Source organism: Triticum aestivum, chromosome 2A, assembly GCF_018294505.1.
Source record: "Triticum aestivum cultivar Chinese Spring chromosome 2A, IWGSC CS RefSeq v2.1, whole genome shotgun sequence".
NCBI classification, from domain to species: Eukaryota; Viridiplantae; Streptophyta; class Magnoliopsida; order Poales; family Poaceae; genus Triticum; species Triticum aestivum.
This window is the reverse complement of record NC_057797.1, coordinates 137,421,649-137,440,451: the sequence shown is the minus strand read 5'-3', so window position 1 is coordinate 137,440,451 and position 18,803 is coordinate 137,421,649. Positions and strand designations below refer to the sequence as shown.

The following is an 18,803-nucleotide window of genomic DNA, read 5'->3' as shown; positions in this document are numbered from 1 at the left end:
CAGTGTAGACTTTCTTGAGTCTTCACCGAGCAGACCCCACTGGCAGGACGGGGTCACCTCGTCCATGCCAAATGTCGCTTGCCGTCTCGCTCCCTTGTACCCGACAACCGCGGACCACACACGAGGCCTGGAAAAACCTTTTCGCACCGCCAACCCGACCACGCTCGCTCCGGCGACCAATCCCCAGTGGTGCACCAGCGCCACGGGCCCGCGGGCCCACCAGCACCAGGGCTGCAATAACGACCCCCGCCCGATTCAACGGCCGGGATCCTTCCCCGTCTCCTCGAGATGCCCCCGGCCAACCATAACTCGACAGCGCGCCACTCCGAACCAGCCCGGTTTCGCAATACCACCCCTCGCCCCCCATCTAAACCGCCCCCTCCCCCCCCCTCGCCCTCCCATTCCCTGCGAGCTCCACACAGCATCACACCGCATTTCTCATTCTTCCTCCCCACGTCGCCGTAGCAGCTAGCTAGCCGGGGAGGGAGGGGCCGCCGCCGCCGAGTGAGGGAGCCGGGGGAGGCGGGTTGGAGGCAGGCCGGAGATGGGGCGCGGGCCGGTGCAGCTGCGGCGGATCGAGAACAAGATAAACCGGCAGGTGACCTTCTCCAAGCGCCGCAGCGGGTTGCTGAAGAAGGCGCACGAGATCTCCGTGCTCTGCGACGCCGAGGTCGCGCTCATCGTCTTCTCCACCAAGGGCAAGCTATACGAGTACTCCAGCCAGGACAGGTTATATCACGCGCGCCCAGCTACCCCTCCTTCCTCACCCATTCCGCTCCTTCCTACGAGCTCTATTTGAAGATTTTGGAAACCAGACGATTGATTGGGGCTGCTTTGTATTCACTCCACGAGTAGCTGCCTCGTTCGATAGTTCCGGTGGGGAAATTTGGTTGCGGGAGAGAGTTGCTCGGTGCGTGCGTGCTTATTATTTCGTGCTATTTTTTGTGGGTTCTGCTCGGATGGGTGATCTAGTTCTCCTTGTTTGGATCGTAGAATCGATTGTTGTTCAATTGACCAGTATCTCAGAGTTACTCGTACTCGATTGCCAGTATTAATTAACGTACGTACTGTCTACAGGTTCTACCATGTGATTATGCGTACTCTACTGTACTTAATCGATTACTCTATAAATTGTAGCATCTATTGCGCGAATGGTACTTCAGTAATCCTTTATTCATTTTTAGGACCAATAAAGGTGATTTTTCTGATGAAATCTGTTCCAAAAACTAAGTCCACTTTAAGTGGCATGAAATAGCGGCGAGGAGGACTTGCACATCAGACGTATAAGTTTTCCTAAATGGACTAAAGTTTGCTATTCAATGATGCTGATGCTAATGTTTCACTATCATGTTAATTGCATATATACTAGTAGTAGATATATATGAAACTAGCTGCTTGGTTACTGTAGAAGCAAATTAATAGGAAAGCAAAGCCTACACATATCGGTTCTCATCCCCTCAGCATCTGTCCGTCAGATATTAGCCAGCTATTTTATTACCCAATGGTTTTTGTCAGTTCTAGCTGGCGTGCATGGCCATCAGCTTATTTGACAGATGTTTCGGTTTTTTACAGTATTCTTTATCCATAGCAACACTGAGATTATGTCGTTGAAAATTTGATCGTAGTGTTGGATTGTTTTAACAGATTGTGGTCTTCTATCTTAAGGAGTTTCAAGGAGAACAATCGTTACACAAAACCTGAAACTGGCCAATTGAACGTACATGCTTTGTTTGAGATTTTTGGACTTAAACAGTCTAGACATCTTTATATTTTATGAGTTAGGTAAATGTTTGCCCCTCGAAAATGTCCACGGTCGCCCTCCGTTATTTGCCTAAAAAAGATATACATGGCAGGGTAACCCAAATATATAGTTTTCAACGTTTTTACTCAAGGTTGAAAATACCCGCATATACTATTCTAAGGCCTAAACATATAACATTTGTGGTATATCATTTCATAGTTAGACAGACCACAAAATCACTTGTGTGTATAGTGTATACTACCTTTTTTATTTACTGATTACTTGTTCCGCGGGAGTATATGCCGCTTACTTACGAATATCCATTTCGGCTCCCGAGCTCATTTGATCCTGATGAACAGTAAAATCAAAACAAATACTAAAAATTTCAAAAAATATCTGATTTTTTGCGTGGAGGATATTTAGTGTGTGAGGTCCGTGCCAAATTTCAGCGCATTTGGACATCCGAGCAGCTCTCAGAAAAAAAATTGGTCCCGAATAGTAAACTTTTTCATGGACCCCAACTTTGTTTTTTTTTTCTGAGAGCTGCTCAGATGCCCAAATGAGCTGAAATTTGACAAGGACCTCACGCACTAAAACATCTTCCATGCAAAAAAAATTCCAGAATTTTTTGAATATTTATTTTGATTTTATTGTTCATGTGCGGGAGCAGGTGAACTCGGGAGCCATTTAGTAGCTCTCACTTATTTAAGGTTATAGTTTTGAAGCTAGGGTAGTGCAACCTTCTGGCACGAATGTTAGGCTATACTCGTATGGAGCACTTCATAACTTCTATTCACTTGTTTTTGCATTTCTGAACCGTGCTTTGCACAAATTTTTGCTTAACAATCATTTCAAACTACATTGCTGTTTATTTGTACTAGGGATGCAAAGTGGTGAGCTTGAGGTACCCTCCAACACTCCTTAGTTCATTCATGAACTAATTTTTTCCATTTGAATGAACTAAGGAATAGGAGTGTACCCTAGCTAAAGGCTAACCATTTGCACTCCTTGTACAAAATGGTTGGTCTTAGCTAGCTAGTTGTATGAACAAAGCAATGCCCCACTTTATGTTAATCAAATTTACTAGTGCATAAACAGTCATTCCTAATTGTGCATAGAAAGAGACCCGTGGGCTAGTTTTAATCCACACATTACGTTTAGATTTTTTTTACACAATTGATTACCAGGCTAAATTACTGCTATTGTCATGTTAGCAGCAAACAGTTACCATAATAAAAGTGTATGGCTGCTAGTTAATAATTTATATGTTTTTAGATTAGATATTACGATGTTATGCAGAATTAGAGAGTAATATTCAAGTGCCACCGACAAAAAACAATAGCATATCGTCATAGAAGTATTATCACTGAAGTCTTACATGTATGGAGATGGATGGAGAATAGTGTTCAATAACCTGTAACAAAGTGGCCATAACCTACCAATAACTTAACTAGCAAGTGAGTATTAACCTGGCAACTACTTGTGTGGAAAGAAGTTGTCAAAATATATCAACATGAGATCTACTTGGGAGGTGAATATTTTTTTCCAACATGCGTGTCACCATGACTTCACCAACTGCACAGCTCCACCATAATCATCGTCGTATCCTTGTCAAGGAGTAATTGAGGCCAGCAAGAGCAGGTTGTCCATCAAGTCGTCGTTGCAAGGTTGTCACAATAGCATAGGAGTTCCTGTCTTGGGTGTACTACATGTAGAATCTAACATCTGGTGGAAGATGGCTTCTCTCTGCTTGCTCATCTCCTTCCCTTTAGTGGAATCGTGCGTGGTGGCAGCCAATGCATGTATGTGTTATATCTAGGAGAGCGTGGCGCCACCGCATCCGTGCAAGGTGACCCATGCCGCTAGTTGGTGACGAACGATGCCTCGCTACAATAACACCAGATTCCACGTACGTTGCAAAACTCTTCATCACATGTCGAACTTTGGCCAATCACTACTGGCTTGTTGTATATGTGAAATGGATATCGCACAACGTTAGCGTGTGCGATGTGCCACCATACCGCAAACATGTGGTGTCGAAGAGCCGATTGAGATGTGTTATCTCATAGCAAACGAGCATCGTTATATCACCATGTGCATTGTGGACCTTAGTGCACACACAACTCTACTTAATCGTGTGTTGTGTAGAGCAGATTGAACACACCCTAATTTGCACCGCTTTCAGTATAAAAAGACACATGATTTTCATACATCACATAGCTCACATCAGTTCATCACAACGAACATATAATATAGCTATCATATTTTTAATATCCATATATATCTCTACTATTAATGGGGATTCCGTAATATTTCTGTTTATTTCGTCTTCTCCTCCTTCCAAAACCACGTCTTGCATTAAATCAACCAAAACAAATCAAATCTTACCAAAACCTTAACTAATCAAAAAAAATCTTGTCTTCCCCTACCCATACCCATACCCATATCCAAATCAAACCAAATCAAATCTTACTAAACCCCAATTAAATCAAAACTTTCTTGCCTTCCTCTACCCATACTCGAATCAAATGAAATCTTACCAAAATCTAGAACATGATTGGTGTAAGATATATGTCGGACATGATTGGCGTTGAACCACTTGCATATGTATGCCCCATTGGAACGCATGGGCAATTAGCTAGTTCTAGATACCATCTATCATAATAGAGAGTATGTATGCATATTATGTATTGGGTAGTATATATTCGACCCTTTACATGATATGTACCATACTTTTAGCATACTCATTTTACATACCAATATTAATGTATTTTAAAAATATACTAAACACATAGGCTTAGTTGCAATCTTTCGTGTATTTCCTGTTATAGTATCTTAGAAATAGTATATGAAGTTGTGAACATACTCAAGATGATATATATATACACACACACACACTACCAGATGGTAGTATATGAGATGATGGTGTAACTACACTCGGTTGTAGGACGTACTTAGGTTTACATCCTGCATAATATATCTGTATCATGAAGTGTAGATTACAACGTAGTAAGGGGAAAATATTAAGTCGCTTCTTTTTGCTTACGCCGTTGTCTTTGCACTTTGGAAGGATGAGGTGCAGACATAGAGTGAGGAATATGTTGGCCCTCCGTAAGCTCCACTACCCTTATCTCTATGCTTCTTTGTCTCTCGCTATAGAGGAAGATACTACAGCTGTGTGTGCACAAAAGCCTAATCAAAATATACACAATAATGAGAACATATAGGTTGACATAAATACAATTTATCGGAATATAAGTGTATAACAAGTTTTAGAGGATTAGATAGTGTCTGAACTAAACAAATAGGTGGGGGAAACGAAACAAAGTCTTACTTGGTCACGTCAATGCTCAGTATGTTGCAAAAGCCATTGCATGAAACATCATATTGTAACCAAATCTCGTTGTATAGTGTAAGTGAAATAAGTGACAACGACAACAACAACAACAACAACAACAACAACAATAACAACAACAACAACAACAACAACAACAACAACAACAAAGCCTTTAGTCCCAAACAAGTTGGGGTAGACTAGAGATGAAACCCATAAGATCTCGCGACCAACTCATGGCTCTGGCACATGGATAGCAAGCTTCCACGCACCCCTGTCCATAGCTAGTTCTTTGGTGATACTCCAATCCTTAGGTCTCTCTTAACGGACTCCTCCCATGTCAAATTCGGTCTACCCCGCCTTCTCTTGACATTCTCCGTACGTTTTAGCTGTCCGCTATGCACCGGAGGTTCTGGAGGCCTGCGCTGAATATGCCCAAACCATCTTAGAGATGTTGGACAAGCTTCTCCTCAATTGGTGCTACCCCAATTCTATCCTGTATTTCATCATTCCTGACTCGATCCTTCCTCGTGTGGTCACACATCAATCTCAACATACGCATCTCCACCACACCTAACTGTTGAACATTGCCACCTTTTAGTCAGCCAACACTCAGCGCCATACAACATTGCGGGTCGAACCACCGTCTTGTAGAACTTGTCTTTTAGCTTTTGTGGTGCTCTCTTGTTATAGATAATGCTAGAAGCTTGGCGCCACTTCATCCATCCGGCTTTGATTCGATGGTTCACATCTTCATCAATACCCTCATCCTCCTACAGCATTGACCCCAAACATCGAAAGGTGTCCTTCTGAGATACCACCTGCCCATCAAGGCTAACCTCCTCCTCACACCTGGTAGTACTGAAACAACACATCATGTACTCGGTTTTAGTTCTACTAAGTCTAAACCCTTTCGAGTCCAAGGTTTGTCTCCATAACAACTTCTTATTTACCCCCGTCCGACTATCGTCAACTAGCACCACATCATCCGCAAAGAGCATACACCATGGGATATCTCCTTGTATATCCCTTGTGACCTCATCCATCACCAAGGCAAAACGATAAGGGCTCAAACCTGACCCCTGATGCAGTCCTATCTTAATCGGGAAGTCATCAGTGTCGACATCACTTGTTTGAACGCTTGTCACAACATTATCGTACATGTCCTTGATGAGGGTAATGTACTTTGCTGGGACTTTGTATTTCTCCAAGGCCCACCACATGACATTCCACGGTATCTTATCATAGGCCTTCTCCAAGTCAATGAACACCATATGCAAGTCCTTCTTTTGCTCCTTGTATCTCTCCATAAGTTGTACCTAGAAAATGGCTTCCATGGTCGACCTCCCAGGCATGAAACCAAACTGATTTTTTGTCACGCTTGTCATTCTTCTTAAGCGGTGCTCAATGACTCTCTTCCATAGCTTCATTGTATGGCTCATCAGCTTAATTCCATGGTAATTAGTACAACTCTGAACATCCCCCTTGTTCTTGAAGATTGGTACTAATATACTCCGTCTATATTCTTCTGGCATCTTGTTTGCCCGAAAACCGAGGTTGGAAAGCTTGGTTAGCCATACTATCGCTATGTCCCCGAGGCCTTTGCACACCCCAATGGGGATACAATTAGGGCCCATCACCTTGCCTGATTTCATCCTTTTTTAAAGCTTCCTTGACCTCAGACTCCTGGATTCGCCGCACAAAACGCATGCTGGTCTCATCAAAGGAGTCGTCCAGTTTAATGGTAGAACTCTCATTCTCCCCATTGAACAACTTGTCGAAGTACTCCCGCCATCTATGCTTAATCTCCGTGTCCTTCACCAGGAGTTGGTCTGCTCCGTCCTTGATGCATTTGACTTGGCCAATATCCCTTGTCTTCCTCTCTCGGATCTTGGCCATCTTATAGATATCCCTTTTGCCTTCCTTCGTGGCTAACCATTGGTAGAGGTCCTCATATGCCCGACCCCTTGCTTCACTGACAGCTCACCTTGCTGCCTTCTTCACCATCTTGTACTTCTCTATGTTGTCTGCACTCCTATCCAGGTATAGGCGTCTGAAGCAATCTTTCTTCTCTTTAATCGCCTTCTGGACATCATCATTCCACCACTAGGTATCCTTATCTTCGCTTCTCCTTCCCCTAGACACTCCAAACTCCTCCGAGGCCACCTTACGAATGCAAGTCGCCATCTTCATCCACAAATTGTCTGCATCCCCTCCTTCCTCCCAAGGGCCCTCCTTAATGACCCTCTCCTTGAATGCCTGAGCTACCTCCCCCTGAGCTTCCACCACTTCGTTCTAGCGACTTTGGCACGCTTATCCCGTGGACACGAATCCGAAAGTGGAAGTCAGCAACTACCAGCTTATGCTGGGGTACAACACTCTCTCCAGGTATCACCTTATAGTCTAGGCATGCACACCTATCTTCTCTTCTCGAGAGGATGAAATCGATCTGGTTAGAGTGTTGGCCACTACTAAAAGTCACCAGATGTGATTCTCTCTTTCTAAAGAGGGTGTTAGCTACAATCATGTCGTAGGCTAGAGCAAAGCTTAAGACATCTTCTCCTTCTTGATTCCTGATGCCATAGCCAAAGCCCCCATGCGCCCCTTCAAAACCTGTGTTAGATGTACCCATGTGGCCATGAGGTCTCCTCCTATGAAGAGCTTCTCGCCAATCGGTGCACTCCTAACCATGTCTTCCAGGACTTCCCAGAACTCTCTCTTGGTGTTCTATTGTGGCCTACTTGCGGGGCATAAGCGCTGATAACATTGAGAACTAAGTCCCCAACTACCAGCTTGACCAGGATAATTCGGTCCCCACGTCTCTTGACGTCTACCACTCCATACTTGAGGCTCTAGTTGATCAAGATGCCTACGCCCTTTCTGTTTGCAGCCGTCCCCGTGTACCACAGCTTGAAGCTGGTATCCTCCACCTCCTTCGCCTTCTGTCCCCTCCATTTGGTTTCTTGGACACAAAGGATATCAACAGCTCTCCTCACCACTGCATCAACTAGCCCCCAAAGCTTCCCTGTTAGAGACCCTACGTTCCAGCTACCTAAGCGAATCCTCCTAGGCTCGGCTAGCTTCCTTACCCTTCGCACTCGTCGAGTGAAATGCGAAGACCCTTGCTCATTTTCCACTACATTCGGGCGCCGATGTAGTGCGCCACTAAGGATGTGATGACCCGATCCTCGCTCACTTGCCACCATATCCGGATCAAGATACGGCATGCCACCAGGGGGGTGACGGCCCGGCCCTTGCCCATTTGCCACCACATCCGGGTTCCGATGTTGCGCGTCGCTGAGAGGGTTACACCCCAACGAAAATATTTTGGGTTTCATCTCCATAAGAGTGGCTGAGTTTTTGCGTTGGCTCGGCAAGCCTATCACAACCCACCTTCTTTACCCGGGCTTGGGACCGGCTATATTGAGACAACATAGGTGGAGTTAAATGAAATAAGTGACATGTCTTAAAAACAATTCAGGTTAGCAATGTGAGAAGGGAAGTGACAAGAGAACAAAACTCAGACTTCTGGCTAGTGATTTGTTCGGGAAATGGGTGCTGGAAGAAGGGAGAGATAAATATTTAGTTAGCAGATGAGATGATAGGAAATAAGTGACGATAAGACGATAAAAAAGTAGTAGGATATATACTTAACAATTTAACGTAAACAAAGAAGACCGGGGAATACCCTCTCGTGTCTACTACACTAATGCAGACAAAACAACATAACATCTTATCTCAATTAGTTGAATTCAACTACTAACCGTAACAAATAAAATTATGACATTAGTTGAATTAACAATAATAAAACAATATCATCTTATATTAATTAGTTGTTTAACAGTAGAAAAACAATGGATCATTATCTTAATTAGTTGAAAATAACATGTAGTATCGTCTTACTACTTATAGCATAATATCTATGTTATAAATTAAAGTACTAGTGATGACATCTTATCTTATAGAAATTATGTACCATCTTATGTTATAAAATTAAATTACAATTTAGCATGTATTGGTCGAATTTACCTACTAACAAAATTAAATTACTAATAGTAACATCTTTTCTTATAGTAAAATTATAATAGCAAAATCATTGCGCAATTAACAATATAAAAAAGTAGCATATAGTGATTAAACTTCCTTTTAAAAACACTGAGTACAACATAGACACACCTAGACATGCATAACACTTTGAGAAGAGCAACTTATCTGTAAACATAGTCCAAGGGACAACGCAAATATATAGTAGAGTAGACTAGGGCTACAAGGAAGGGCATCTAGACTATATATTGACACCTACATCAATACTAATACTCTTTAACAACCACCACCACCCTCACACCATCACACAGTGCCTACAGAAGATCAAAGTCCGAAGCTTCCAGATTGACGAAGTCAACACAGGCGGCTCGCTATTGACGGGAACACAATGGCATATAGTGATCTAAATTTTAAGTACCGAGAAAACTAAGTTGCTGATCACAACCAGCGGCCTGAAGGCCAGTTCACATTCAAGATCCATGACACGATGGCCAGAACCATACAAGGTCATCCCTCGGTAGACTCCGAGAGGTTGCTCGGGATCTGGGTCATCGTGGTGGCTATATGTTAGAAATGACCATCATCAGCTTTTGCTTCAAGATTAATGAAGTGGCTATAGACGGGAACACAACGGCATGTAGTGATGGAATTTAACTAGTAACAAAACTAAGTTACCGACGGTCAATGGCTCGGGTTCAGGTTCACATTCAAGATCATTCCCATGATGGCTAGAACCATACAAGGTCATAGATTGGGGATCTCTGTTGGGATCAGGGTCTTCATGGTGGCTCTGGTAGAAATGGCCAACTTCACGCTCCACTCCATCTAACAGTTGAAAGCCCATGTGCTTCGACATTGCAAACGGGTTTGCCGCCCCACTCTTGAATCAACCCATGATTGGACGGGAGCTCCCGTTGCTAATGCCAGCCTTGTCTCGTCCTTTCCCCATAAGCGACCTCTTCCACTCTAATAACAGTGGCGAGACTACCTTCCCACCCGTGAATCATCTTGCAATAAAAGCGTAGCTACTCCCACGTCGGTGCTAGCATCACCACCTTCCTATCGTCTTGAGCAGACACCGGCACCGCCCTCCTCTATCACTCGTGCCCGCGTCGGCACCATGCCCTTCTTGCCCCCCTTGGACAGGATCCGACGATGCCCAAAAGGGAGATGGAGGAGGCGATGATGGGCACCACAATTGGATTAGTGCATTTGGTCCTATCGTCTTGAGCTGACACCGGCCCCGCCCTCCTCTATCCCTCGTGCCCGCGTCGGCCCCATGCCCTTCTTGCCCCCCTTGGACAGGATCCGAAGCTTCCAGATTGACGAAGTCAACATAGGCAGCTCGCTATTGACGGGAACACAATGGCATATAGTGATCTAATTTTTAAGTACCGAGAAAACTAAGTTGTTGATCACAATCAGCAGCCTGAAGGCCAGTTCACATTCAAGATCCATAACACGATGGCCAGAACCATACAAGGTCATCCCTCAGTAGACTCCGAGAGGTTGCTCGGGATCTGGGTCATCGTGGTGGCTATATGTTAGAAATGACCATCATCATCTTTTGCTTCAAGATTAATGAAGTGGCTATAGACGGGAACACAACGGCATGTAGTGATGGAATTTAACTAGTAACAAAACTAAGTTACCGACGGTCAATGGCTCGGGTTCAGGTTCACATTCAAGATCATTCCCATGATGGCCAGAACCATACAAGGTCATAGATTGGGGATCTCTGTTGGGATCAAGGTCTTCATGGTGGCTCTGGTAGAAATGGCCAACTCCACGCTCCACTCCATCTAACAGTTGAAAGCCCATGTGCTTCGACATTGCAAACGGGTTTGCCGCCCCACTCTTGAATCAACCCATGATTGGACGGGGGCTCCCGTTGCTAATGCCAGCCTTGTCTCATCCTCTCCCCATAAGCGACCTCTTCCACTCTAATAACAGTGGCGAGACTACTTTCCCACCCGTGAATCATCTTGCAATAAAAGCGTAGCTACTCCCACGTTGGTGCTAGCATCACCATCTTCCTATCGTCTTGAGCAGACACCGGCCCCGCCCTCCTCTATCCCTCGTGCCCGCGTCGGCCCCTTGCCCTTCTTGCCCCCCTTGGACAGGATCCGACGATGCCCAAAAGGGAGATGGAGGAGGCGATGATGGGCACCACAATTGGATTAGTGCATTTGGTCCACCCCCCCCCCACCGAGATCTGCTGACGCACGGGTGGGAGGTGGCCACCACCACCATCTTGTTCAGATAAGGAGAGGATGTGACAGGGCTAAGGTCACTAAACAATGCTTGGCTTATATAATGCACAAGCACATCGCACGTGACTGTAGTATCTCTTGGATCTTGGTGACAAAAGGAAGGTGCCACCGCATTGTTGTTGTCACATGTACTGGAGCTTGGATAGGCTAAGAGAGGGAAGGGAGAGGAAGACGAAGAGACCACCGTGGGAGAAAAAATAAAGTGCATAGTTTGTTGCGATGAAAATCATACTGCAATATACTCAGTACTCGGGAAATCCTACATATTCCAGATGGTGGGATGCCACCTTAAAAACCGTTTTGGATGAACAGTTGGACATGTTCTATTTTGTTGAAATATATCACCCAACCTTCTCCACTAGTTTGGACTTTGGATGAACTGGTTGGTGCATGAACTCAATATTGTATTAGAGCCAAGAGGTCTCCAGTTCAAGACCCGAAGAATGTACTATTAAATGAAATAGTTGTAACCTACTTAGATCCCACGTCTAAGGCCTGGAGTAGCTCAAATGTGAGGGGGGGGGGGTGTTGAAATATATTGCCCAACATTCTTCATCAATTCAGACTTTAGAATGAACTCGTTGGTGCATGAGTTCAATATATCTATTTACTAGTGAATGTAAGACTTTGAAATAACATACACTTAATGATAGACTTTTAGGACACCTCATGGAGTTTACTATGTACTAAGAGCATCTCTACCCCTTCTCCTAAAACATAATTCACTAAACCACCTGCCCAAACTTAACTACTGCAACTTTGAGGGCTTAAACTCGGTTGCACCAAGTCCTTTCCATAAACTTAACTCTCTATACTTTTTCTTTGCTATTTCTTCTATGCCTTTGCATGCATATATCCTGTTTGAATTACATTTTCACAACATATTAATTCGTACCTTGATGTTTCTAATGCACAGAATTCAATAAGAACTCAAATTCATTGTCATCGTATTTAAACATTCAAATTCAAACACAATATAGGGTCTAAATGAAGAAATAATCCAAATAAAACATGATGAAAGCATAATAATAAGAACTATGAAGTTCCCACAAGTGCTCCACAAGATCATCTCTGAGATGGTCATGAGCTTCTCGCCTCTCCATCATGTGATGCTCTATGAGGAATCTCTAGATCATGTTGGCTTGATATTCTGGATGGACTGGTAGCCCATTGTAATCGTAGTCAAAGTTTCTTGGTTGACCTCATCTGTATTTATCATGTTGTCATGATCTTCCACATTATCTTTAGGTCTCAATACTCAACAGGGTCACAGACAATAGCAAAGCAAGCTTGCAACACACCAAAAGCTCTCTCAACATCCTTTCTCATGGCTTATTTGGCACATTGCAATGTGAGATATCATGTTGCCTTTATGGCTTTGAATTATCCTCACAAGTGTGATCCCTTGAGGGTAGATGCCATCTGCAAGGTTGTAATGGTGGCCATTGACAACATAGTTACAAGGTGGAGGTTGGCCGGCAAGAAGCCACGTATAGAGATCTCTTTAGGACACTGAGGTCATTATGTGAGCTAGGCACTCCAAAGTATGAATGCCAAATCCATAGATCCTCTAATACAACTGCTTTGAGCATGACGGTTGAATCATGGCAATACCCTCTGAACTGCCCATGCCATGTAGCGGGACAATTCTTCCATGTCCAATCATGCAACCAAAGGACTCAAGCATCTCTGTCCACCCTCTTGCTTGACCCATAGCCAGAAGCCTCACATTGTCTTCATCAGTGGGTGCCCTCCTAAGATCTCGTCACAACTTTTGATATCCCTTCATTTTCTCGAGGATGGTATATTCTCCAATGTGAATCTACTCATCAACGAGGTCAATTGCCACTCCATATGCAAGCACTCGAGTTATTGACATACATTTCCATCAGAGGACTTGCACTGGTTAATCCAACTGCATCCCTTCTCAGTGTGAACCAGTGATCCTCCTCCTCCACAGCTCTTGCAATGTGCACGAAGATCTTTGTGCATTTGTAATTGTTTCCCTAAATGATTTGTTCGGATACACGGGGGATTGTTCGCAAATTAATCCTGAAAACTTTGGGCATCTACCGTATTGCGATAGATGCGATGGTGGCCGAGAAGCACATTTCTTGTTCCTCTCTTCCACTCAAATGATCACGGGCAATGCAATCTCAAAATCATTACCCTCTTCTTCTTCTTCCTCGGACGACGGGATGCCGAAAAAACCCTTCTAATAGCCCCTTCATCTACAAAGTTTTCCAATGATCAGATTTAGTGCACAAACCAAGAAAAAACGGAAAAAGGAAGAGTTTACCATTGGGACAATTGGTCAAACACTTCGTGAGCGAGGAGAATGCCACGGCGGCTAGCGGGGTGCGCAAGTGAGGAGCAAGATGAACTTTCAACCTCTCCATCGATCTACATGGAGGTGCCAGAGCCCACGATGGCAGGTGTAGGCGACGCGGGGAAGGAGACGTGGAAGCCTCTGATGGGTGCATGGTGGCCGCAGGAAGGATGGAGCTCGGGTCGGGGTGAGGCGGGTGGCGGGACCTAGGGCCGCAGTGGGGCTTCCGGCGAGTAGGGAGAAGGCACAAGGCGAGTCGTCGGGGAGGTCAGAGGTGCCGCCTCGGGGGAGCTGCGTGGCGGTGGTTGGGGTTGATTTTTTTAGCCTGCCAAAAAGGTTTTGTTTAGAGAGGGTTTGAGGAGCTCGTGCTTCCTGGTCAAATTTGAGCAGTAAAGGGCTAGGTCGAGGAGTTAGGATGCTCCCAATACTTATCTTTTAGCACGAGTTCATACGTAAAATGCTGATGTGGCACATCAATTAAAGAAGAAAGAGAAGGGGCTCTTAACACGTTTCATTACATAGTGTAATTAATGCTTTCATTCGGTGTGGCTTCTTTTCCTATGTTTCTCTCATTATTTCTACGACTAGGCCACAATATTAAAATGCACATATGATCCATAAACCAATTAAATACAACATCACTTAGAAACAATATTAAGTGACGATGCATTGAGGTGATTGTCTCTAAAGATTTATTACCACCTAGGATGACTAAATCTTTTGGGAGTAAAAGTTTTTGTATTAATGACTAGATAGTGTTAGCTCCCAAGAAAGCAGTTTTTTCTGGGCGTTATAGAAATTTGGAGGAAGCAGGGCTAGAGATGCACTAAGTTGTCCGATTCTAAACAAACCTTTCGAATTTTCTCCTGTGCTATCCTTGGCTTTCTGCGCACACAGTGCATGTGATGACGATATGCATCAGGATGTGACACACAAGTTGCTTTGCAACTATATTTAACGACAAGGTTTGCTCGAAAAACAAATACTATTGCATTTTGCTATACTTAAAAAATATGAGAAAATGGCCCTGATCAGTTTGTTTTTCACTCTCAAATAAGGAGCACATTAGGCCTGGTCATTTCAATAGTTTCAAGCACAGGACAGGATTATTACACTGTTGTAATTTTGAAAATAATGTATGAGTATTAGTTTGGTTCTAATATAAGACCTCAATTTCCTTTTTGTGCATGTACGGCCTTATTTGGGGACATTTATTCAGTAGCATGGATGTGATTCTTGAACGTTACCAACGTTACTCATTTGAAGAAAGAGCTGTACTGGATCCAAGTATTGGAAACCAGGTAAATAACATTCTTACTTTTTTTTGTCGATTGTTTTTGAGATAGCTAACCACTCTTTCCAAGTGGTAACATTCTTACTTGTTGTGGAACTATTTATGCTCATGCAGTGAAGAGATTAGTTCATTTAGCTAATTAAATTTACTTATTATATGTACTTCATATTCTTTTTCTTTGTAGGCAAACTGGGGAGATGAATATGGAAGTTTGAAGATAAAACTCGATGCACTCCAGAAGAGTCAAAGGTATTGTATTTCTGGGAACATTCTCATTCTGGTTATATGATGGGTGCTAAGTGCTAACTGGCGTTTGGTCTATTTCAAACTCAAGGCAACTCTTGGGTGAACAATTGGACCCACTCACCACAAAAGAACTCCAACAGTTGGAACAACAGCTTGATAGTTCTTTGAAGCACATAAGGTCAAGAAAGGTGAACCAATTGTGTTGATGTTTTGCCATTGGTGTGCAGAGCTACTTTTCATCTGCCAATTTTTAACTGAAATCTTATGAAATAGCATGCCTTTTTCATTTTACAGAATCAACTTCTCTTTGAGTCTATATCTGAGCTTCAAAAGAAGGTATGTTACACTCATTAAGTTCCCTATGTGGTTTACCTACGTGTGTACAGTGACCACCAAGGAGTATTGTTGATATGACGCATTGGCCTCCCGCCTTTATAAACACACCGTCATCTGAAACATTTGAAGAAAGAACCACTCGAATTCGAACATTTGTTTTCCCATGCTTTAATCATAGTTAAACATCTATTTCTTCATCATTTGTAGATATTAAGTAGACCTAGGTTAGCAAATATTTATAATCACTGTCTTATACTTTGCAGGAGAAGTCATTAAAAGATCAGAATGGTGTCCTGCAGAAGGTAAATTTTCTTGTTTACTGTAAGGTGACTAGCCGTGTAGGCCGGAGGCTAAAATCTTCTTTTTATTTTTCATAGCACCTCGTAGAGACAGAAAAGGAGAAAAATAACGTTTTGTCAAATATTCATCACCAAGAGCAGTTGAATGGAGCAACAAATATTCATCACCAGGAGCAGCTGAATGGAGCAACAACAAGCTCACCGTCACCTACACCAGCGACAGCCCAAGATTCCATGGCACCTCCAAATATTGGGTACTTATGCTTCCACTTAGGTATGCAGATTTGAAATCTTTAAGGTAGCCTCTGACCCTCCTTGGTTCAACTAAATGAACTAAAATTTCAGAATTTACAACACTTCTGAAATTTTAGTTCATTTGGTTGAATTGGGGAGGGCCACAGGAGACCTTAAAGGATCCAAATTTGCATCCCTAGTTCCACTGTATTTACGTTTTTTCCTCGTTTACGTATCACTAAATAAAATAAGAATGTGCATTGTTCTTCAGGCAAAGTATTTGGATGTCTTTCTTTTGAAACACCGATTACAACGTAGATGTACACACGCTCACATTCACACAACCACAGGCGCCTTGCTATTGATGGAAACGTTGCCTCCAACTGAAAGAATAATCTGCATTAATGAGACACAAAAGCATCAAATCTTAGATTTGATCCATGGTGAGTTAATGGTACCACTGTCTTCGTAGAGGACTTGAGCAAAACATGAACTATGCATAAGCTATCTCCAATTTTAATTCATTTTGGTGAAATGGTTAAATCAAGGGCTGTTAGTTCATTGAGTTCAGTTCACGTGATACATAAGCGCATGCTGAAATCAAAAGCTAGATGCTAAACGTTTCTGGAAATAGCTCTCCGTAAGAAACAGTAAAACGCATGAGCTAGCTTTGTTCCATTTTGCTAGATACTATTAAACCTGTCAGGAAACCAAGGCTGGACAATGTATTTAACATAAGCGATTATTTACTAGCACTGTTCCTAGATGAAAAGTCACTGTCTGTTTAAGTACGCTGCCATTCCTTACAAAATGCAGGCCATATCAATCTAGAGAATCAGGAGGGGGGAATCCAGAACCTCAGCCGTCTCCAGCACAAGCAAACAACAGCAATCTACCAGCGTGGATGCTCCGCACCGTCAGCAACAGATGAAGGCTGGCGACAGCCTCATATGACTCCACCTGAAGGCGAGAATGGCGCCTGACATGCGCCCACTATGGAAGCTAGACGCCGGTGTGCAGTCCATCTCCGGCAATGGCTTCCGGTGTAGCCACTAATAAGACCACGCGTCTTTGCTGCTGGGTGAATGGGGTCTTCCTGTCTTAAGCTTTTCCTGCACTATAAGATACTTGTTTCCACGTTTCGGTTCCATTTTTTCTCCTATCGATGAGCACGATCTTGTGGTTGGAGTTTCGTGTGTAACCTTTAATGGAGTTGCGGTATGTTTTTACGTGTTGTGACGGTTTTTGTATTCCATCCGTTGTAAAAAAAGCAAAAGGGCGCTGCCTTCTCTTTACATTGTTATTAAAAAAAAAGAGCAGGGCACTGAACTTTTGGCAAATGCATGACCACGACTGAGTACTGACACTTCATTAAGTTTTAGCTTCTGTTGGAGATAAAATTTGCGCTGTATCTCTTGTGTTCAGCAATTTAACTGAACTCAGGAAGTTTCACCCTGGCTTCAAGGCACCATTTTTTGGGGGTTGTTTGTTCCCCGTCATTTTGATTCGGTAGTATAGATAAGAAACGCAATTGCTATACTTCGCCCGTAGCGACGTTTATGTGTCAATCGCCCATACGTACTCTGGCATGGGCTGGCCCAGCACTAATCCCTACAGGTGTTTTATACTGGCACCTTGGATTTTATCTTTCAGCCAGTTTTTTTTTCTGCTGAGAAACCACTTTCTTCCGTCTATTTCCTTTCAGCCTTGTACAATCATTTTTTATACATGATCTTTTTTGAGAAAAACTGGCGTTAAACATTTTTCAAAACATGCTTAACATTGTTTAAATACATGTTGAACTATTTTCAAATGCATCTTGATCTGTTTAACACATGTTGAACATTTTTTATTACTTGTGTAATTTTTAAGAGTTCATGATTTAAAAAAAAATTCCAAAGCCACTTTTGATATTTGGAAAAAATTTTAGTTTTGTTAAAATTTTCAAAAGTCTTGAACATGTTTTAAAAGTCAAAAAAAATTTAGAATTCAATTTTTTTGGGTTTGTGAACTTTTTAGATTCACTAAGCATTTAAAAAATAGCAAGCATTTTATATTTTTTAGTCCAGGAACATTTTCTAAACATTATTTGGTTTTAAAAGAGCATGGTTTGGAAGTCTCGTTTGAAAACTATGAAATTTTGAATTTTTATCATACATTAGTACAACAGATATAGATGCTTACTGCGGAGCGACCTAACCAGCTCTAGGCCGAATAACGTCTGTTTTGTGCTCTGCTTGTTAGTGAGCGATCCAATGGTACGGAGCTTAGTAACTTTATTGATTTAACCCGAGAACAAAATATACACATGCACATACACTTGTACAGAAACATCACCCTAGCCGCCACGAGGACCTGCAGATGGACCAAGAGTCAAAAACAACAACCGAACACATACATATGGCCTGCCTACGCAATACACATCCCCGATTCACTAGGACGCTCGCTTTTGAGGGAGCTTAGTGTTTTATAAGTTTTTGCAAGTTTTGGAACCATCAGATTGTAAAAGGTTGTGAAGCATATGTATCTTGCAGGGACGCATACGTGTTATGATATTCACATAGCATGGTTTGGCTTGTACATCAAGAAGGTACAAGTTGGGAATCAAGAAAAAACATATATGGATCCTTATATAGTTGGATCACGATTTGTTACAATAACATCCCTATCTCT

At 42.9% G+C, this 18,803-nt stretch overlaps 1 protein-coding gene across 2 annotated transcripts; it reads left to right on the top strand.

Moving 5' to 3' along the window:
- The first annotated feature begins 344 nt into the window (after positions 1-344).
- Positions 345-17,474, top strand: LOC123187999 (MADS-box transcription factor 18). Of its 2 annotated transcripts, none has more exons than XM_044600026.1 (8): positions 345-729; positions 14,941-15,022; positions 15,200-15,264; positions 15,350-15,449; positions 15,556-15,597; positions 15,861-15,899; positions 15,975-16,150; positions 16,947-17,474. In XM_044600026.1, the coding sequence occupies exons 1-8, from the start codon at positions 545-547 to the stop codon at positions 17,059-17,061; spliced, it is 804 nt and encodes a 267-aa protein (XP_044455961.1). In that variant the 5' UTR covers positions 345-544; the 3' UTR covers positions 17,062-17,474. The 2 variants fall into 2 exon arrangements, with proteins under 2 accessions (XP_044455961.1, XP_044455960.1); XM_044600025.1 differs by having other exon boundaries at positions 15,975-16,170.
- The last annotated feature ends 1,329 nt before the right edge of the window (positions 17,475-18,803 follow it).

Coding starts and splice junctions, on each gene's coding strand:
- LOC123187999 (XM_044600025.1), top strand. CDS start 545: ATGGGGCGCGGGCCGGTGCAGCTGCGGCGGATCGAGAACAAGATAAAC. Junction 15,265..15,349: donor GCACTCCAGAAGAGTCAAAG/GTATTGTATTTC, acceptor TTCAAACTCAAG/GCAACTCTTGGGTGAACAAT. Junction 15,598..15,860: donor TATCTGAGCTTCAAAAGAAG/GTATGTTACACT, acceptor TATACTTTGCAG/GAGAAGTCATTAAAAGATCA.